At 30.9% G+C, this 23485-nt stretch overlaps 1 protein-coding gene across 3 annotated transcripts in view; it reads right to left on the reverse strand.

Moving 5' to 3' along the window:
- Positions 1 to 6843: 6843 nt before the first annotated feature.
- LOC143247362 (protein lev-9-like) overlaps positions 6844 to 23485 on the reverse strand; it is a 57364-nt gene continuing 40722 nt past the window's right edge. For 2 of the 3 annotated variants that reach the window (XM_076495295.1, XM_076495294.1), the window contains exons 4-8: positions 21747 to 21920; positions 18037 to 18207; positions 16720 to 16845; positions 15889 to 16059; positions 6844 to 11663 (exon numbers count right to left, since the gene is read on the reverse strand). In XM_076495295.1, the coding sequence (XP_076351410.1) occupies positions 11419 to 11663; positions 15889 to 16059; positions 16720 to 16845; positions 18037 to 18207; positions 21747 to 21920 (887 nt within the window). In that variant the 3' untranslated portion in view covers positions 6844 to 11418. The remainder of the gene's footprint in view (positions 11664 to 15888; positions 16060 to 16719; positions 16846 to 18036; positions 18208 to 21746; positions 21921 to 23485) is intronic. The other variant, XM_076495296.1, reaches the window with a different exon arrangement.

A 23485-nucleotide genomic window follows, 5' to 3' on the forward strand; every position in this document is an offset into this window, starting at 1 on the left:
ACAGTATATGGATGCACAAAAATAGTGTATAATTGACAAGTAATTGAATAAGCAGTTATAATTGAAACCACGGGTGACTGACCAGAAGCATGATGCCACCAAAGTTACAAAAGGGAGAAGAGACGCTTTTGCTTGTTATAAAATGAGAAATGTTGTGAGTGATTGCAAGTCTGTCACTAACAAGTAACAGTAGAAATCTCAATATAAAGCAACTAAAGCTTCATACAAAGATGATGATGCCAGAAAACAAGAAAAAGTTTTTGCTGCAACTAAAAACATAATAAACACAGTTCATCACAAAAAGGAAGTGCTGTCATTATAATTAAATAGTACATCGCTGATGGTCAATTCAAGTTAGCAAACGGGTAAATAGTGCCAGCGGTGATGAGAGCATGTGACAAACATCAAGAGATGTCAATGAATCACATGTGAATAAATGAAGATTATGTCAGAGATGAAAAGTGAAAGTCTGAACCAGTCTAATATCTGATAACGGACTAGGCATATTATATGTTTATTGGTTGATGGGATAATGAGAAAGTTTTCCATGACAAGAATAATGATGGACACTTACTATGTAAGAGACCTTGAGGCATGTGTATGAAAGCAATAATCTATGATTTGGTGGTTAGCAATACACCAGACAGTAGAAATTTGGAGGAACCAAAAAGAAAGGAAAATGAGGTATATGTAGTCAATACAAGAGCTCAAGAAGGGAAAACTAAGTAAGCCATCAAGTCCCTATGAATTTCGAAAAGTGACATCCCAAATGTTGGTCTTTGTTTGTTTGTTTGTTTAGAATTAAGCACAAAGCTACACAATGGGCTATTTGTGCTCTGCCCACCACGGGTATCGAAACCAGGTTTTTAGTGTGTAAGTCCGCAGACATACCACTGTGCCACTGGGGGCACAATGTTGGTCTAAAATAACTGAAAAAAGTACAGAAGAAAGACTCTTCATTACAGAAATATTGAGATAATGCCTAAGAGAAAGTCGAGCTAAAAACAATGAAGAAAGATACTTGCAGAATAGAGGACTGAAAGTGAGTCTTTTATCAGATCTATCAAGGCAGTTCTGCTGGAGAAGTTAAATAGATTATAGTAGTAACAGAATATTGCACTCAAGTGATACAGTTGGTTCACGAGTCAATTGTTGGATGAGACCTAGGAGTACAGAAGACACCAGACACAATCACCAACAACTTTCATTGGCTACGGGTCATCAGAAATGTGATCAGATTGTCCAGGTCATGTGACATTTGCTAAAAGACAATACCTAAAGTGAAAGTAGCTAAGGCACCACTGAGTAATGATTAAGAAAAATTATATTCTTTGATAGATTGTTTACGTAGATTATTCATGACGAAATCTGGTTGAATAAATGACAATTACCTGTTGTAGAGATACAAGTATAGAGGACAAAAATTCTCCTTTCGTCTTTAGGTCAGTGTGTAACAGTAATAACAACAAATTCGTGGTAAAAATTAGGTTTAATGTTTTTCAAGCCTAAAATAGTTTTGGGGACCTGAAATACAACTTGAGATGCTCAGAAGATTTTGTTCCTCCTCATCCCCCACTTCTCGTGATGAAAAGATAAAAGTCATAGGAATTTGGAAGTGGAGTAGCCTCTGGGTCTAATTTTATTGGAGCACATTATTTGTGATGCTGTGTAAACGAGAGGGGGAGATGTTGACTCAAGCGTGGAAAGAAAGCCTTGAAGAGAGACCATCAATCAATGGTTGAAGCCAAAGTTCATGTAGCTGCAGAACGTAATCATAATGCCAAATGGAAGTGGTAGTCGAGTCAAGTGGAGAAGGGAAAAGAGGGGCTAAGCACAGAAGTTTCTATTTGCTTGGTTTTGAGAAAGACCTATGGATTTGAAGGAAACTGACTGATAATTGATTATTTAATACTTCTGAGTGTTTTTTTTTTCTGTGTTTATCTTTGCTTCTTAGGAAAATTACAATTCAGAGTTTGATGGGGTTAAGAAATACTCTTCACCTTTTAGCACCAGTGAATAATGATGTTTAGCATCACTTGAATCCTGGCTGATGCAACAAGTGGATCACGAGATGCGCCCCAAACAGCGATATCGTCATTATTGTGAGAAGCTAGTTCTGGGAATGGTATCTTATTTACAAATAAAAGGTACAGTACCGGGCTAAGAATTGATCCTTGTGGTATATCCCTGCTTTTTAAAGGAAATGGATTAGATGTAGCATTATTAACTTTGTATTTGGCAATTATATACTTAAGAAATCTAGATAATCATTTGATTATAGGAACGGGTACTTTATACTTAAACAACATGAACTTTAGGGTGTCGTGCCACATGGAGTCGAAGGCTTGTTTTACGTCAAGAAATGTAGATATTGTCGTATGTTTGCCATTAAATCATTGATAGACTGACTCGACTAACCTAACTAGAAGATTTGTGATCTTTCCGAATTATCTGCTGGTATTTTGGTTTTTGTCTAAAATGTTGTATTTTATATAAAAGGGAAAAATCTGTTGTAGACGATTTTTTCCTTAGCATTCCTATTAGGTGAGTTGAGAATCGTCTCTTTTTTTAGTGAGTATTTTAATAACAGTGGATTTACAGATTGAGAGGTAGTGACTGGATAATAGAGATAAATTATGAAAGGCTACTAAGTGGTTTAATACATTGTTGGAAAGGTTTTTGATTATAGAGTTGTTAATGTCTTCTTCTCCATGAGCGGTGCTCTTGGGAGTTTTGATCATAATTTTGATTTTAGTTAAGAAAATGGAGCAGGTGTGATAACTGTATCGATTTTCACATTTTATAAGATAAACCGGGAATGAAGGCGTGTATAATGAGCTGTTGGTGACGAAATTTTAATAGATATAGTTGTAGGTTTGTCTGTTAAAGGTTTATTGTTTTGGTGTGTTTATCGTATTTGTGTAAAACTGGGCAAAGAGCTTGGCTTTTTCATCGTCTGTATCTGAATTGGTATTAATGTCGAAAAATCAGTGTTTGTGACATACTTTTTCGAACTTGCAGCATAGGTTAAATTTTGCTTCATCAATCGATATGCAAAGCGTATTTTATTTGTTCTCTTGTTAAAGTTTGATTACTTTATTTTATCATTGGCATTATTATTATTTGGCTTTAGGGTATGATAGCAAATTCTAATAAATAAATGTCGAGTTGCTTATTTCTGGCATAAATTTCCAAGAATTAAGGTTTGGAATTACTGTTTTACTGTGGACTGTGTCAACGATAGCTTGTAGTATGATGTTTGTAAGTAAGGCAGAGCGACTATCGATATTATGCTAATTGGGAGCATTAGCTAGAACAACAGGATAGTGTCTTCTATTTTTTTTTTATTTAGTGTCTTGAAATATAACAGGTAGTAGTCCAGAATTTTGTTGGTGGGTTAAGTAATGGGATGGATATTGTATATGGTGATAGAGATATGGTCTTAGTCGCTGCCGAGATTATCAAAAACTATTGGAGTATGGAATTAGCGATAGAAAAACGATGGCGATGTCTAGTATGTCTCTTTAAGACTAATGATGTCAGTTTTAGTGGGATTGCATCGTCTAAGTAGTTAGTATTTTTAAGGAATAAACTTCCTCGCATGTTGACATTAAGAAAACAAACCATTTTAATGAAAATCAAAGGAAGAACGTATCCATTGAATTGGTTGCTAATCTGATGAAGGTATATATTTTATGGTGAGAAAAGATGAGGTATTGTTGGGCAAATCTTGTTGAAACAAATCTGAAGTGTGGCAGGAATAAGTCACATCAACCATGAATCCTGCTACCAGAGCACAGATGTCGGCTATTACTTTGTTCAAGCAGGTGACGCTGGAGCTTTGAATACAGTGGCTCGGCGCAGGATTGGTAGAAAAAGTAATCTGGCCTGTCCTGCGTATTTATGAGGTTCTGGCAAAACTTGTTTTGAGATGGTGGGGCATGGAATGTATTTCTTCTTTTGTGTACTTAAGGGAGCATCGTTTGTGGGAGAAAGTAAAGTAGTGTAAACCTCAATGTTGTTAACTTGCTGATACTGTAAGAAGCACTATGGGAACCTCCACATTTGGCGCATCTAGTGGACTATCTGGATTTGAGGTATTCCGAAGCCAGATGGAGAGGGTCTCATCAGACACATGTAGTCGCTACCATGCAGGAATATTTGGTGTGGCTGAATCATTGGCAGGTAAAGAAGTGATTTAGATGATTCAGTGCACTGCGTTCCTGTGTAGTATTGTTAGGTTTTGGTTCCTTGGCATTCCTAAGGATGGTGCAAGTTTGATGTCTGAAACGAGGCAACACAATCAAAATTCTACAACTAGACTAAGGAAACAGTATATTCACCCTAGATGACAAAAATTATGATACAAGCATTTACTAAATCATCAATGACTCTATATAAAAAAACACTGAACCAGCGGACTACCTAATAAACCTTCAAAACCTGTTATCAGTTCTGAAAACTCACCTTTCTATCAATTAGGTACCTATCCTATCTCCATTTTGAGAGAATACTGAACATCACAATCACAACTCGACAGAGTTCATAGAACAACTCAGATCTCAGGATATTCTGATCATTTTGACGTCACAGATCTGTTTAACAATCTTCCAACCTCTTAAATTCTTCCTATTACCAGACAAGGATTGCTGAATGGTAACTTCTACCACACAAAACTAACATGAAGATAGGCACCATCTTGGAACTAATGACTAGTTGCTCACAATCAACTCACTTCCAGTACAGCGAGGAATTCTAAGAACAAACAGCCGTTCTAGCCATGGGATTACCACTCTCTCTAATCTTAGCAGACATTTTTATGAAAGACTTTGAAGAAAGATCCTTCTCATCCATACGTATAAAACCAAGTTTCTACAGACATTATGATGACGTCATGAAAACTTGCTAGGTTTCTTAGAACATCTTAATTCTATAGACTAGATAACCCACTTCACCATGGAAATAGAGAAACAAAACATGCTATTTCTTGACATACTCATCAGCAAACAAGAAAGAAATATGACCCCAAGTGTACAAATAAAACCCATCCACATGAACGGATACCTACTCTTCAAGCCTTGTCATCAAACGCCCATAAAACATCAAAACATCGCTATTTTTAAAAAGACCGATTTAACATTTTCCTCCATAAAAACCTCCCTGAAAACGACCACAGCAGAAAGAAAAGCAAGCACTACTACGAGTTACCCAACTTACCTTGCAAAATTTCAGTGAAAAACTCAAGTGTATATTCAAGAAATTTAACGCAGACGTCCTTTGGAAACACCCAATACTTTAACATTCATTCTGGTGAAAAACAAACAGAAACCTACCAATAAGAAGCATAAAAACGTCATTTATCAAATAGTTTCTGCAACGAAACATACATTACAGAAATGGGACATAGATTCAAAACGAGCATATAGCTACAGTATAACTCATGCAAATATAAAATTCAGCCACTGCAGAGTACATCACGTCAACTGGACACACAATAAACTGGGAAAAACTAGAATCATCGACACAGAAAAAAAAAAAAAACGTTTCTATTGACCAAAATAAGACACGGATCCTTCGATAGGATGGAATGTCCTCTAACAAGCCAGCAGAGATCTTACTTCCACGTGTTAATTTAATACGTCTAAACGCAATTCTAATTTTTATCTTGTTTTTCTTCAAGGCGTACACTTATCAAGCACCTGAGAAGAAATCCAACAGTTCGTAGAAGCAGCCACTAATACCAGGCTCCGTGCAATCCACCGGATTTGCGCCAAACTCAGTTCATTAAAATTGTTGCTTCATTTGAATAAACCGCCAATCATATTCTCAACATGGAATGCTTTTCCACTTTAATTTGTTAAATGCATAGCATGCAGCCAACAAACTTTGAAATGAAGTGACTTTATTCTCATGATGGTCACACATTATCGATATTTTGTTCCATCTTTGATATATGTAAATTTCAACGGTAGATGTCACCAAAATGCTGCTTATATTTCTTGTTAATTTTCCTCTAGCGACATCAGTGATATACAACTTTATGGGTATTCATTCAGTCTTTAAAAATAAATCCAATGAGAAACAGCTAAAAATACGAATTATTTCATCTATATTAACTTATAAACATTGAACTTCAGTTGCATGAACTATAACATCAGTTGTATTTCCCAACGACTTGGTGCTGGTCGTTTTCCTCGGGAAAATCTGTTCTCGATATTTTTCATTTTCACTTTTTAAGTAATAAATATTAAATTTATTTTTAAAAATCTATGCATGAAACTATGTGACTTGCGAAAACCTCTTCTGTTCTTTTGTTTATTTTTTGAATTTCGCGCAAAGCTACACGAGGGATGTCTGCGCTAGCTGTCCCTAATTTAGCAGTGTAAGACAAAGTGAAGGCAACTAGTCATCACCACTCACAGCCAACTCTTTTACCAACGAATAGTGAGATTGACCGTAACATTATAGCGCCCTCACGGTTGAAAGGGGCGAGCATATTTGGTGTGGTTGGGATTCGAACCTGCGACCCTCGAATCACGAGTCGAGTGCCTTAACCACCTGGCCATCTGTTCTTTTAAACTATTTAATTCGACATCACAATATTTTTTGATCTCCTAAGGTATATCTTGAAAGGACTTTTTGTTAATAAATAAATCATCTTGAATATATACAAGATTTTTTATATTGGATCACTTTTGACTACCTCGAAAAACGTAAAAAAATTCATCATAAACGTAGTTTTGATAATGTATGATGAAACTTCACCTTTATATACAAGCAAAATACAGTATTTTTTAGCGAATATGCTTTATGAAATATTAAGTAATTCAGACTCATGGTTCAATACTTAGCACTTTTTAATACAACAGTGATTGGGATATTGAGTATATAATAGTTTTCTAAACGTTCTTTACAATACATAGTGAAACATTACACAAATGAATAACTTACAAGTACTTCTATTTATCATTTTTTAAAAGTAGTATTAAAAGTCATAATTCTTAATTCAAATTATTTTTCAGTAAATGTGTTCAAAGATAATTTAATATAGAGTAACTATCTAACTTCTGAAGCCAACTTTTTCTTCTAAAACCTTCAACTGTTCACATATTTTAAGATAAAAAGTTTACCGAATTTATTATTTATAATAGTTTTGAACATTCAAATATTTTAGCTCTGTCAAGCATACTGAAACTCATAAAAAACACAAGTATTAATTACAAAAACTACTTGTTAAACATCAGTTTAGTAGGTTGTGCAACTGCAAAAAAGTTATAGTAATACGTTTTTATATACAAGTATTTGTTAGATTTTTCTTTGCTCAAAAACTAGACCAAATACATGTTACTACATAAGACATTAACATTTTAATTAGCCACAAATTACTAAATAAAATGAGACATTTATTACCTTGATAATATTGATAGTACAAGTAAACAGCCTTCAATTATACATCATTCACTCTAAATTATACCACACAGGGCAGTTCTTATATTAAAAGCAAAGAAACAAATTCAGAATACGTTTCGTTGTGCATATTGCATGTACATGTTCATAATAAGGTGAAAATATTCAGAAGCCGAAAATATCAAGACCTAATTTCAATATAATGGTCTTACGGTATAATTATTTGCTACTTAAGGCTGTTAATATGATTTTTAAGTTTATTTTTCTCATATGAAACAGAATTTACAAAATGCATGAACAAATTACCTTATTTTTTTATACTTTAAATAGTGGAAAAGATGAAAGCTCTGAAAACATGAAGCTGTAATGTGAGAGGTTACATTCTATTATTCCAAATTTTAATCTATATCATTAACAGGCTTATTTAATATTTCACAAAAGTATTAAAACACTTAAGTAAGAAACATTGTAAATGTAATTGATAATCTTATGCTGTGAGGTTTGTGAAAATTGAAAATACATTTTATACAAAAAAGTATTGTCTTGTAACAGAAACATACATTCACCTGTCCTTTAATTTGTAAAGGATTAGAAGCCTAAAAATTAAGCAACAAAACATTAATAGAACAAATTAAACATATTATAGCTAACATACACTATTGAAAATATATTTTTCAATATATAAACTGAGATATACAAATGATATTCCAAAAAAAAACAAAAAACAACTAAACAGTGTCAATCAAAATATTGTTTAACTTCTAAAAATGAAACATTTATGGTAAACTACAACACATTTGATCATATTTGTATAATTTCTTCCCTTATACAAATGAATCTAAGATTCAATTACATAAACTATGAACACAATTTTCAAATATTTCTAATCCTCACATTTATCTTAATCATACAGATTGAATTTCAAATTATTTAGTTTCTCACAAAAATTGGTGTTTAAAAAAATACCTATCACTGACACAAGAAATTCATCATACATACAATAAACAGAAAAACTGTAAGACAGATGGTCCGTTACTATTCTTTAAGCAGTTTCTGGCAAGCATTTTTTAATCATGTTTTTTTTTTTTATTAGTTACACAAGTTCCTATCAAATTATTGTTTATTTGGTTTCCTTCAAAAATACTAAAAATTAAAATTGATATCTTAGAAAATATATTTTAGTAACACATACAAATACATGTAATATCCACTGCATATCCAATAAAGACATTTCACAGTAAGATGGTTGTTATTGTTCTTTAAGCAGATAATGGTCAGAATGCTTGTTGTTTATTCTATCAAAATAACAGACAATTCCATACATAACTATACACACACTACAAAATGACTAAATGCAGTTGAATTGCATATAAAGGCACTGAAATGCTTAAGTGAAAGTTCAATAAAGCAAACATTAAAATTGAAAAATTTAGTTCACGATAAATGTTTAAAAATTACTGAGCTACAAAAGTGTTGGCAATTATGCTTTGAAATCCCAAACAATCACAGATACAAAAGCTGTAATTGGTCAAATTGATTAAATATTAATCTCAGCTTTAGTAAACTATCATTTTTAAATGTATTCTTGTTTCATAGTTTTTACTTAGCACAAAACTACTCAATAGGGTATTTGTGTTGTGCTCACTGGAAGTACTGAACCTCAAATTTTAGCATTATGAGCCCTCGTACTTTACTAAGTTAAGGTGCAAACTTCTTACTTAACATAAAATTCAGTAAGTTATTTAAAATTTAGTTGAAAGTCTATGCAAGTCACAATTATAGTAAAGTTAGTGTAAAAGTTGGTGTTATATTAAATTATTTAAAGTCAATAAAACAATAATAGGGCTCTTACGGTTCAAAATGTGTCAATATTTTCTTTAAAAAATCTCAATTTTCAAGAAATTAGTAAATTAAATTTACAAAGCAAATGAATTTTTGAAACAAATAGGATTTTTAATCCGTCAAGTTAAAAGACAAAAAGCAACTTATTAAACAAAATCAGCTGATAAACTACTAGAAAATGAATGCAATACATGAAACACCTCAAAGTTTGGCTCATACACATAATTCAATTAAATATCTATTGTTGCTGTACTTTAAGCAGATATTTCAATATACATTTCACTCATGAACCCAACAATCTCTGAGCATGCTACATTAAGCAAGAGTCTATGGAGTGGCAGAATTTAGAGAAAGCTACATAGAACTTTCAACATATGAATTTACAACTATCTTTAAGTGTGATCAGCAGAAGATGTTTAAGATAAATTAAAACCTCAAGTGAATAAGACAAAACTCTGTTTTTTCAGCCACTTTGCTCAAACAGAACTATGTTATTAATACACACCTTTTAATGACATGGCAAAATATGTACATTTCCAAAAAATACAAGACAATATAATGAAATAAATCTCAAAACAGATCTGCAACTAGACTTTTTCCATAAGAGGTAGGGCTGTTTGAACTAAAGAAACTTCTTGGTTTTGGTGAGTACTGTCTTTTTTCCCCCCAACTGTGTTAAAAATCTTTAGCTTGTAAACTATTAGTAATACTTTTAAGCATCAATCAAGATAAATCTATTTAGCATCAATACTATGAATACTTCCTTGCAGTTTGGTAACGATCATTTAAGAGTTGGTAATAAATAATTTAAACCTATTTAGCATCAATACTATGAATACTTCCTTGCAGTTTGGTAACGATCATTTAAGAGTTGGTAATATAAATAATTCAAACCTATTTAGCATCAATACTATGAATACTTCCTTGCAGTTTGGTAACAATCACATTAAAGTTGATAATACAAATAATTTTTGTAGCTTAATGAATTAACATACATTAACATAATATTCAAATTCTTACAGTGAAACATTTTGTATTGAGTTAGTTCTAACACTCTGAACAGTCTGTAATTAAATTATCACAGAGGGGCCTAAACACTATCATTTATTCACAGCAACACAAATCTTAATGCCATTATAATGTAATTACAATTACACCATATAAAATTAAAACTGAATTACTGCAAATTACTCTAATAAAAAAGCTTTTTGTAGTTTTAATGTGTTTAAATAACTGATATCATGATACCAAGAACTGATCCAAGTTTATAAGTTTTTATAGTAAATATTAGTGTTAGTTTCAGAAATGTAAATAGGCACCAATAATAACTATACTTTTTAATTAGAATAGTTTTTAGTATTCTCTTACTGATCAACTATTAAAGTTTTTCTTGTATTTTTCATAATTATATTTTAAGAGAAAACATTCCATTGTTTTTAGCTTTTTACTAACCATAAAAAATAAATGATTAAGAAAAACTACCAAGCTTCATTTTAAGTGAATTATACATTGAAACTGAATCATTCTCTACTGTTAAAAAATAAGATTAAAGTTTCACAAGTATTGTTTGATACTGAAATAAATTGCACTGAATTTAGAAACCTACAAAAAATGACAAAGATTATGCTTATATATATTTAAATAAAGCTTTTTGCACTTTCTTATCCATGGCACAACACAATTATTTCCTGACACATTTCTCTTGTTTGTATTTCTAATACATTGACAAGCTTTGTTTTTTTTCCTGGTTATGTCTTTATTACTGTAGTTTTCTGGGAAACCTATATTCTTAAAAACAATATTTTCTGAAAAATGCAAACTAGTCATAGCAGAAATGAGTACCAAGTGAAAGCGTGACAAAAGAACGATAACAAAAAACACACACACAATACACAGTTATAAAATACAATCTGCACAAGTATAATGTGACAGTGGGATGAACCTCTATGGAGAAATAATATTTACAGACCAATCTCAATGCATCTATGGGAGTTTATGTCCCATTCTTATTCCAAAAGGCCTTCTCATACAAGAGCAACTGGAGTTGGCCACATGAAAGCAAAGAATACAACACTAATCTACCATTGCTTGATGACTAGGTGCTCTTGTATCAGGCCAAATGAGAATTATATAATGGGTGAACCTTGATGATCCATTCCTTGTTATGGACTAAAGAGCTGTAACAGGATAATTTACAGATTTCTCCGAACCAAGATGTTGAATTTCATCCACATTGCCAGCATCAGTGGGATTAGCTTTACGGTTACCTCCATGGTAACTTTGTGTTCCTGGGTTGCAGTGTTTCCTCTTAAACCAACGAAACAAAAATACTCCTCCTGTAATTAAACATCCGAAGAGGAAAAGACAACCAATAACTACACCAATGATGGTTGCAACTGGTACTGGTTCCACACCTGAAATTACAAGATCAATTACATTGAAAAGAAAAAAAAAACATTTGGTTTTTTTGACAAAATTTCATAACGTTTCATATTTAAAAAAACTAAGAAACATAAGTATAACTTGTTCCTATTTGGCACATTCATTTTCAGCTTTGATGATCTAATAAATACCATAATACATAAGTATCTTTTGTACAATAAATGCAAAGGTTTATAAAACCTTTTACATCATTTATCTAGTAAAAAAAACAACTATAATAAATCTAATGTTTTAAGAGAAATTCTCTGACTTTTATGAATGAAATTAAAATAATTTTAAGAAATATACTGTTTCTACTTCCTTTTAATCCAATTTTAAAAGTATTCAACCTTACTGCATTTTATGAACTTCAGATATTATTTGGTGTTAATTAAAATATTTAAGATTCATATGGTGTTTTGAACAAATGTCTTCTCAACATTAAACCAAAGCAAGGGAAGCATATATAAAACACTGTCTACTCCTTTTAATAACAAAGTTATTGAACTATATCAATACTTACACCATAACATTTGGTATACCACAACATTGTTGGCGTTCCAGCAGAAAAAAATATACAAACATTTATATTACCCTCTACAAAAACATCATGCATCTGACATCATAATTTATATTCCATGGATATAACACAAATGTTAGATTACTCAAATGAGTTAGCTAACTTTATGCTTTTCAGTACATACATACATATTGTACATACTTTTATGGATTTGTAACACAAGATATCCATTTTTGAGCTATTGTAAACCTATTTCACAAGCTGACAATATTTAGTAAGTTCATACTAAAAAGTGTCTCCAGAAAATAGTCTAAATAATGTACTGTCCTAAATTGTTGTAAAAATGGCTTTCACAGTTGATGTATGTCATTCAAATTAACTTTTCTGTAGTTGAAATAAAGATAAAATTTATACAATAGAGACATTGAATGTTTTAATAATTTCTGAAAAACTAACTTACTAGTATTACCCTACTCTTGAAACAAATATAAATAAAATATTTAACTAGAGATACGATTATAAAATATCTTTGCTGAAAAATATTTTCAACAAATCACTACACTTTTAAATGACATTTTAATATACTTGCAATGTACAACAGGGTGTTCAGAAAGTCACTGTGCAGTTTTGTAATAACAGCGATAACAGCATTCATTCAGTCTATTTCAAGCCAGCAACTGATAGCAGTGTTTAGAAACAAAATAAGAAGAATCCAGGCCTATATTGATGCTAATGGGGGTCACTTTCAGTATTGTTTATAATTGTCATTCATATTTACCTCCTGTATTCTATATTGAAACATGTCTGTTAATAAATATATAAGTGCACAGTGACTTTCTGAGCACCCTGTACTTTAATATACTTACACAAAAAAATGTGTAAAATAATAAATACATTTGAAAAGAAAAGGTTTTTTTTAAAACTAGTTTATACCATAACTAAACAATTTTATCTTATAATTCTTTCATATTCAAAATATTTTGTGAACACAAAATGGTATGTATTGACTTGTTACAGACTGCAGTGAACACATTTACATTGGATTTGAATACATTACAGTGATTCTTCTACGTTTTTCAACAGACAAGTTGTTTAAGATGCTAAAAATAAACCTAAAATATGGATTATCATTCACCACCAATTACTGAATTATGTCATATTTGGAGAATTCCATCCCTTTTCAGTAACCATGGACAAGGGCAAATGAAAAACTAGGTTTCATGAAGCAATGAACAATAGATATTAGATATATTTAGTTGCCTTTCATTTCCCTTAGTGAATCTTTATTTACATAGGATTTGTAAAATATGTAGCACTGAGAATGTTGACTTATTATTGAGGAAACAAGCTGCTAAAAATCCATATCACCAAAATCTATTATTTCATTCACCACTTGTCACTGAGTCATAAGAGTTCCAGGAAATTCCACCCTTCATCAGTAAGCCTGAACAAAGGCAATCCAGAAATCAATACTTTTTTTTTTTTAATAGTATACTGATAAGGGAACTATTATAATTTTTTGCAGTCCCTTACACAATATAAAATTATTCTAGAATTATGCTAATATTTTGAAGCTTAATATTAATCAAGTGATAAGTTCATAATTATGGAAAGAACAATTAACATCATGTAACCATCTAAGTATTGATTAAAATTCATGACAAATTTATGCAATCACTTTTAACAAATTAATATTAAGTATTAATTTATTTGAAAAATTTGAAGTTCTCATAATAACATAAAAAGGTATGCTTCAGGAAGTTAGTGAAGAATTCCCAGCCACCACATTAACATTCAGAAACAAAACTTCAGAAGTTAGTGAAAAATTCCCAGTCACCATATTAACATTCAGAAACAAAAGTTTGGGAAGTTAGTGAAGAATTCCCAGCCACCACATTAACATTCAGAAACAAAACTTCAGAAAGTTAGTGAAGAATTCTACACTACCACAGTAATATTCATAAAAATTTCAGATTAGCAAAAACATTTTCACACCAGCAAATTAATATTCAGAAACAAAAAAGCTTTAGGAGATTAAATAATTTTATACCACCATAGAAGCCTTCAAATGGTTAATGGACAATTCTAATTACTAAAGAAATACTCAGAAAATAAAGTTTGTAAATTAATGGAGAATTAAAATCCACAATAGCAACACACATGGTATGAGCTTCAGGAGGTTAACATATCATTCCAAGCTACTACTGCAACACCCACAGAAGGAGATTCACAAGGTTATTACAGAATTCTAAGTCACCACAGAAGCAAATGACGTTAACAATTAATTTCAAGACACAAAATAGAAAAATGATCTCCAAGTGGTTAATATATTATTCTGAACCACTAAATTAATGCAAATTTAATTTCAGGAGGTAAGTATGCAATTAATTAACAAGTAGAGATCAGCTCCAGAGGGTTTAATAATATATGATTTTAAGCAACCAAAGCAATGAACAAGAAATTGGCTGTAGGCTTTAGTATGAGATTTAGAAACAAGATATGATCTCCAGGTTGTTGATATATAATTCTAATATACATTTTAGTGCAGAAAGACACAAACTGGATTTCAGGCAGCTAATAATTCCAAGTAACCACAGTACCCCACACTAAATGAGTTCAGGGAGATTAATATGTTGTATATGATTCTACACCACAACAATAATAAGGCAGGCACAGGTACACTTTTCGGAAATAGTCTCAGAAACTTTGCAAAAACATGACCTTTGGGGCTGAGTGGCATCAAGAAACCCTTTATTGTGCAAAGAGATTATAGCACAAAGACTAGGTTTTGTAAAAACATGTATCATGGTCTTTGAAACAATGTTAAGAAATGCTTTGAACAGACAAGTATAACATACAATTACAAGGTACCACAGAAGCACACAAAAAACAAGTTTAAGAAAATTAAAATGTTGTGTATCAGTGCTTCCCAAACTTTGGGCAACAGATTTCTCCTATTTCAGGAAAATTCTTTATTGCTATCCCACTTCATTCTAAAATAATTCTTGCAAGTAATAACTGCAAAATCAACATTTTCTTTACTTGCTTTTAATAATTTTTTTTTGTTAATGGAAAATTGCTTGTTTCAAGAGGATAAATGCGAGAGAAAAACAAACAAACTTGGGGAACAAAATATCAGTTTTGTCAGGTTACCGTCATCTTCAACTATTTTTTTTTCTGTCATTACTTTTGGGCTCTCCTGCCAAAAGCCCCCTCCATCCAGCCACCACTACTACATTACTCCCTAGTTGGGGCATGCCCCCAAAGTTGTGAAAACATTGTTTTATGTGATTCTAACCCATAACAGTAACAACATGAATGAGCACCAGTGAATTTTCATTCCATTTTTAACCTACCGTGGAAATGTACAGTTGTGGCATTTCATGAGGTTAATGACAAGTTTTAATACACAACAGCAAGAACATAATATGAACTTGAGGTAGTTAATAAAGCAGTAACCTACTGCAGTAAGACGCCTGAAAGGTACTTCACAAGATTAATGACAAGTTTCAATCCACAAGAAGAAATAAAACTTCAGGTGGTTAAATTAAGATTTCAGGACACCACAGTACAGTTAGGACAAGATATTTAATGAAGAAACCTCAGAAACACAGTTACACCACAGTATGTGATTTTAGTCAACATGACCACACCAAGACCCAGAACACAGAAGATGCATTAGCTGTGTAAAAACTTACAGATTGGTAACTTGCTTATGTCCCATAAACCAGATGGTAAACATTTTAACTTTGCATTGCCACGAAGAGAATAGCCTGCTTTGCATTGATATGTTACCAGTTGATCAACTGGAAAAGAGTTTCCTCCATTGTGAAATCCATTGCTGATTTCTCCAGGATCTCCACATTGTACTGCATGCACAAAACAAATGTTACCTAAACACTACACAATGTGAACTATAAACAAATTTTTAACAATAAACACAGGTCTTTATTTCCTTCCTATTTTGAATCTCTGATTTTAAATCACAACATTTAATGCACTAAGAAGTAAACTAAGAATTATTTTTAAAAATTAAAATTATTTTCATGTAACGTATTTAATGACTTATGGGTTTTTATTGCTAAATATTCTAACCTGTTAAATGATTCTTCTTTATACTATTTTATACATGTACCTTACAATTGTAGTTGTAACTTACAATAATAGTACACTTAAAAAAATGTTAAGTTTATTTACACATAAATAATGTTTTATATTCAAAAATTTTGCAATTATAAAATCTGTGTGACATTACTATATTTTAATCATGATTCCTAGCTAGTTTTTCACATTTAACTTTTATGTTTATATTTAGAATTTATCATTATGCATTAAAACTAATAACTGAATACATGATACAAGAAAAACTGGAAGTATGCTTTGTGACAATCACTGTAAAGTCTGATAAAGAAAATATATGAAGGGAGAGTAAAACACAAATTTGTGACTACACTGTAAAGAGTATAACAAAATGAATATTGATAAAAAAAACCTTTTACAAAAACTTAAAGTACATATGTTTGGCTGACCATTTGCTATGTTATCATTAGTTTGGTTAGTGGTAGCTGCAGTTGGAGTTGGAACAACTGAAGATGATGACACTGTGGGTGAGCTGGTAATGGTGCTGCTGCTGCTACTACTGCTGCTACTGCCACCTGTAAAAATGACAGAAAAATTTACAACTTCCTAATATTTTAATGGCAAGGATTTTGATAATTTTTTTGTTGAGCAATGAATATTACAATTATGATGAAACTAGTCTTATTTTGTATAAAAGCATGCATGCGTTTCAAACACCAAATCGATACCTATTTATATTCACAAGAATATTAAATGAAACTGTAAAATACAGTCAGTATATTTTCTTCTAAGTTGTATTTCACTTTTTTCCAAGTAAACAAACACAAAATTGAATTTTATAAATTGTCGAGACTTATAACAGCAAGTTAAATATTATTCTTAACAAGCCTCAGCAGTAGATTAAAATGTTAAAAAATTACACACACACACATACAGCTCAAGAACAATTTTTATATTACTACATAACTTTGCTTGTCTTCTAGAACTATATTAGCAGTACTGAACAACAAACCATTTAGTAGTAGATCACAGAAACTAGAAAATTATACTCTTACGAATGGAAACTCTAGGTCTCGCATATTGTGGTTTGAAGATTGTACTACAACCATACTGGACAACAATTTTAGAAAATTTAATAAAATTATCTATTAAATGCTAAAAATGCAGACTTATTGTGAAGAACTAGCTAAACCAATTTAAAGAAAATTTTAATATATGAATTCATGTAAAACTTCCACCTGAATACTGACTTTAGCCAAAATTTAAAATTGCCCTATTGATGCAAAGAATGAGAAAAAAGTAAAATTTAATGCTGGACTTAGCATGGATATCTTTATATCAGAGAAATGATCATGTGTTATGGATTGAAACAGTAAAAGTCCAATATTGCCAGGTACTTTTGATAGAATATTGGAGAAATGGTTGTTTTATTTTTATTTAAATTTTTGAAAACATATTCTCAATTTCACCACCAAAACAATCAAAAACAAAACTGAAAAGCAGGTATAATTTTTTTTTTTTATTTATTATTCCCTAGTGAAAGTTTTCGATTCCTAGATCAGTGATGCACAAAACTTAAGCCCCCCACTTTTCATGTTACTTATTACAGTACTCAATAGTAGTAATATTTGAATAACAGGTTTTAAAACTTCCTTACATTATAATTTGTACTTTCATATATAATTCATATTCTCTTACAATCAGATGTGCCCACCACAGCCCTTGGTGACTGAAATGACATGCCTGTAATAATTAGCTTAACTAACCTGGACACACTGGAGGACTTCTATTCCAAGAACCATTCTCTTGACATTTAACAGTTTTTTGTTCTCCTCCTTCGTTACAACTGTAGATGATGAGACTTCCGACCTTGTAGTTATTTTGCGAGATATCATAAATGCGGCCTCTCGGAAGAACAGGCTCAGGACAAGTTATTTCTGAAAAAAAGAAAATAATTAATGAAATAATAAAGATATTTAGATCATACAAATCAATTAAGAAATACACCTGTTAGATATAACATAAAGCTAAAAGTGAATGATGTATAGAATGGTTCATGAGATTACACAATATGACAGACATTTAGGGAAATGTTCCACAGTGATGGCTGCTGAAGAATGCTTTTTAAATTTTCTAAGCTGTAGTAAAGTGTAAAATATAATTAAGGTAGTTTGTAACATTTAAATATTTCAGTAGTATTCTCTTAGTATGATCAAGATTCTGTTATATTTTATAACAAGACAATTCTCGATGTACATTATCATAACTTGTGGGGATTGATTTGCACTAAAAGTATGTAATTACAGGGTCTTTCTGCCGGTGTTCATACTGTTACGAATCAAACTTACAGGAATATTTTGGTCCAACACCTGTTATATGTCGCACACAATAGTTATATCACAAAACTTAAAGATTGATTGGAATCTATGAAATTAGAATAATAATAAAAAAAAGATTGATGAACCAGTACCTTGTGGCAACTACATAAGTACATGCAAATAAAATTGGTTTAATATTACAAATTACATTATTTGTATTCTGGCAATGAAATCAGTGCCGTAAAACAATGACAGACATTTGTATACAACCAAAACATCTACTGTAAAATAAAGTCATTACAAACAACAAAGTTCAACTATATAAACTTCTTAGAACTTCATAACTAATTACATTACATATGTAAATTAGAAACATACAATTTATCAACAAAGTACAAGAGACAATTGTTAAGGTAAAATGTTTTAGTAGAATGCAAGTGTTGAGGATGTTTGATTTACCACAAATAATCCAAAAACACAAGTGAATAATGAGATAGCTGTTACTAAAGGTCACTTGCAGGTTTAAACCCATAAGTCCAAACACCTACTACTATGTTGTGATGTGATAATCACCCACAAAACACTACGAGTCTAAAATAACATCATAGTAGAAAATAATTTGTTGTTAAAAACCATCCTTATTTCTACCCTTGTAGACATTCAACCTTCACCCATTGGACAATTACTACTAACTAACAAGAAGTATGAACCCTTACCTAAATATTTCAGTAACAACTGAACACCCATCCCTTAACAACCTTGTTTAAGTTACCCTAAATTGGCCTTTCCAGCTCAGTAATGACCAACTCACCTTTACAGTAGAAAAATATTTTAATTAGTATTTATGATGTAGATATCTTCAAAATTCTAGCATTCTCTTGAGGATTACAAATAATCATTTCACTTACAAAAGATTTAAATTATAAGAAGTTATGGTATTTATTACAATAGTGTGTAAAAATTATCAACAAGTTCCCAACCTTTACAGCTATTACCTTTCAATCTATTTGCTATCCACTGAATGTTACCTATAAATAAAGTACTATTGCTAAAAAGAATTAAATAACTTTTTAATAAAAAAAATGACCATTCCTTTTAATAATGTATGAGGAACAATACTGTTTAGGATGGGTAGACCAAGGATGAGAAAGTTCTTCTCATCTTTTATCAAAAATGCTTAACTGCACTTTGTCTTTCACAAAAACAAGATTTAATTCTAATTAATGACTGCAATGATTACTGTTGCTACTACTTTGTAATGAAAGTTCTGTTATAGATTTAGGCAAGATTAAAATTTATATTACTAATAAAAATTACAATTTCATTATAATGTTTGTTTGTTTAGAATTTCGCGTAAAGTTACTCGAAGGCTATCTGCACTAGCTGTCCCTAATTTAACAGTGTAAGATTAGAGGGAAGGCAGCGAGTCATCACCACCTATCACCAACTTTTGAACTTCTCTTTTACCAATGAATAGTGGGATTGACCTTCACATTATAATGTCTCCATGGCTGAAAGGGCAAGCATGTTTGGTGCTGCTGGGATTCAAACCCGCTACCCTTGGATTACAAGTCAAACGCCTTAACCCACTTGGCCATGCTGGGCCTTCATTATAATGAAAAGTAAAAGTAAATATATATTAAGTTTTGTTATTTCAAAAAGTGTACCTTCATAAAAGCATAGATTAACCAAATTCTCATTAAAATTAGCTTCCATTATCATTTTAAATATTTGTTCATCAAAAAACAATTATACAGAAAAATTAAATTTTTGCAATGACTTTTAGCAAAATTGTATTTAAAAATAACTGTTCATATTTAAATATTGACAAATTATTAAAGGCTCTAATCAGATGTTTTAAATCTATACTAGTGTACACAGCAGTAAAATCATAAGTAAGAACAGAAATAGCTGAGCACAGAAAATTTAAAGTTGCTTAACATTTCAAAACTGTCACACTTTTTTTATAATTCAGAAATAATAATTCAAATCATCTCCTGACAAAATCTTTCTTTTAATAAATAAATCTACAATTTTACTAACTAAAATGGTGACTGGTTTATAGAATATGTAATAAATCTAAACTTAATTGGTATTTCACAGTTTTCTGACTGCATAAAAAAAGGATAAATAAATATAAATATGGATTCTGTATATTTCTAGTTAAGTTAATAATAACTATTTTTACTTAAATAACTTTTAATGAATAATTTAGTGGTATCAATTTCATTAATAGAATTTGTGTATAAACTTTCTTACATATAAAACCAAAATTACAACCTGCTTTATCAATAAGAGTAACAAACTATTCTTGAATATGTTTTTATTTTCTAAAAATATTAAATGCTTTATATACTTTATATTTACACATATTTAATATAGTTAGTGTCTTTTATACAATTTAGTAATGATTTCCAGTCAAACAAGAAATGAGGGTAAGATTTTTTACTATTTATTTTGACAAAGATCACCAACATTTTTGATAAACATTTTAATATTCAAATTTTTTATATCCTTTAGAATTCTGAATTTGTCACATTTTAAATTCTTTTTTTAATTTTCATCTTAACCACTCTGAGCTACTTGTAACAATATAATTACTAAAAGAATGAGTTAAACTATTATTAAAAATCTACAAGGTAGATTTCCAATTTATTCAGGATTAAGGTCCAATATAATTATAAAAAGAAACAACTAAAGTATTATTAATAATTCAAGAGACAGATTTTCAGTTTATTCAGGATTAAAATCCTGAATAAATGATTTGTAACTATTACAAAGTTTAACAAGTATCAGAGCTTACACATTTTTTTACCAAAATATCTATATTTATGTCAATGATTTTTGATAAAAAAATCTGTACAACTGATGAGCGTGTGTTGCCTTAGCAGCAATACAAAAACAGAAATTAAGTTGTAAATGATGTATAAGAGATTTATCAATGGAGAATAATGGTACTGTTGAAAAACAGCTTCTCATCATTTCACACACATTCCACTGTTATTAACTGTAAGCTAAACATATGTGAATAGACACTGAAACAGAACATCAGCAAAACAAGGAAACACCATCAAAAGCCAATAGTTTTTATTATTATTTAACTACATAATTTCTTAGAAAGGAAACTAATTTTAGTTTAACATCTACATTTTACTAACCTGTACAAGATGGATCTGGACCACTCCATTTTCTGTCTTCCTGGCAAATTCTTTCATCTGGTCCATTTAGTGAAAACCCCTCATTGCAAGTATACTGTGCTTTTGCCCTGTATGTCTGCTCCTTATACCTAACAACCCCATTTTCTGGATTTTCCAGGGAAGGACACTTTATTGCTGAGAAAAATATAGAAAAAATAAATTCAACTAATTCCACTTCAAATATATCTTAAGTGTTTCTGAACTTAAGGAATATTTCTATACTCTATGACTTTTTTCTTTTTTTTAACCAGATTTAAAAAGGCTTCCTTAGCCACATTACTTGTAATGTTATTTGTATTTTTTTAAATTTGCATAAAGTTACATGAGGGTTATCTGTACTAGTTATCCCTAATTTAGTAGTGTAATCCTAAATGGATGGCAGCTAGTCATCACCATCTACTGTCAACTCTTGGGCTATTCATTCATCAACAAACAGTGATTGACCACCACATTATAATGCCAGGCCTACTTAATTCTTTAACATCTATAGTGTGCATCAGAACTTGACATTAATATAACTTAATGCAAAGTGTACAGTTGTAAAATTATGTTTTTCAAAACCAAATATTGTGGTGTAAATGGTGGTATTAATAAGCAACTTTCAAAATAACTACAATAAACCTGGTGGTGAATTTTTTACTTTGTTCCATAATTCCTTCATTTTTGAATAATGATCCAAAGATGTGATTATTTACAATTCGCTTGTTTTCATATGATAGTCTGTTTTACAGTTTGCCAAATTTCTAAGTACTGACACTGACAGCCTGGACTTGTGTGGTTACTTTTGTTGCAAGATCCTGTTTCATATAATGTGATAAGTGAAGAAAATTTTAAAGTGAAATGAAGTAATGTTAAACTTCTAAATAAATTTACTAATCTAATTCTTAAATTATCCCGTTATATGTAAATAGTGGTGATGAAGGGGTTTTGAAAAGATGTTCACATCAGTATCAAATTTAATTTTTCTTTTTTGAATAACAAGATGTACTTAACAATTTGTTGTGTATTTGATAAATAAATTATTACTTCCACCTGATCTTTTGATAATATCATTAAAATACTCATTTCTGGTGTATACTTCAGCAATATATAATCACCAGGAAGCTCAATAACCCCCACAGATAAAAAGCAACTGATCGAACATTGATTTCTTCAAAGTTTCCTATATGTTTAACATCAGCTGATATGCAACTTATCATGACTTATTGGTTATTTCTTGCAAAGAAAAGAAAAATTATAAAAGTCATAGCATGATTCTTAAGATAACTTTATATGTATAACAAGGTATCATCTGGTCATTGAAGATTGTACCTGCATGTTTACCCTTCACAAACATCAAAATTTAAAGACACTTAATTTTTCAGGAAATAATTAATTCCTGAGGAGGGTTCTAATGTACATAAACAGGACCAAAACTGGTATTATGAGAATCCCACACAGGCTGGACTTGCTTTAACCAAAAGCTGTTCACCCACGAGATAGAATGGAAACCATCTTAGCTTTCTTCTAACTGAATGTATTATCCTAAGTATGTACAGTAAATTAAATTTCTAAGCTCATTCAGTAGAAAGCCTCGATGGTCTACCAACCCAAAAATTGGGAACTAAAATGGACTCCTATGCTCCACTGAAAGAAAAAAAAGGAGGAAGTAAATTTGGTTGACATTCCTGATGAATGTTACACTAGAGAAGGTGCAATGG

Source organism: Tachypleus tridentatus, chromosome 3 (assembly GCF_004210375.1).
Source record: "Tachypleus tridentatus isolate NWPU-2018 chromosome 3, ASM421037v1, whole genome shotgun sequence".
Taxonomy (NCBI): Eukaryota; Metazoa; Arthropoda; class Merostomata; order Xiphosura; family Limulidae; genus Tachypleus; species Tachypleus tridentatus.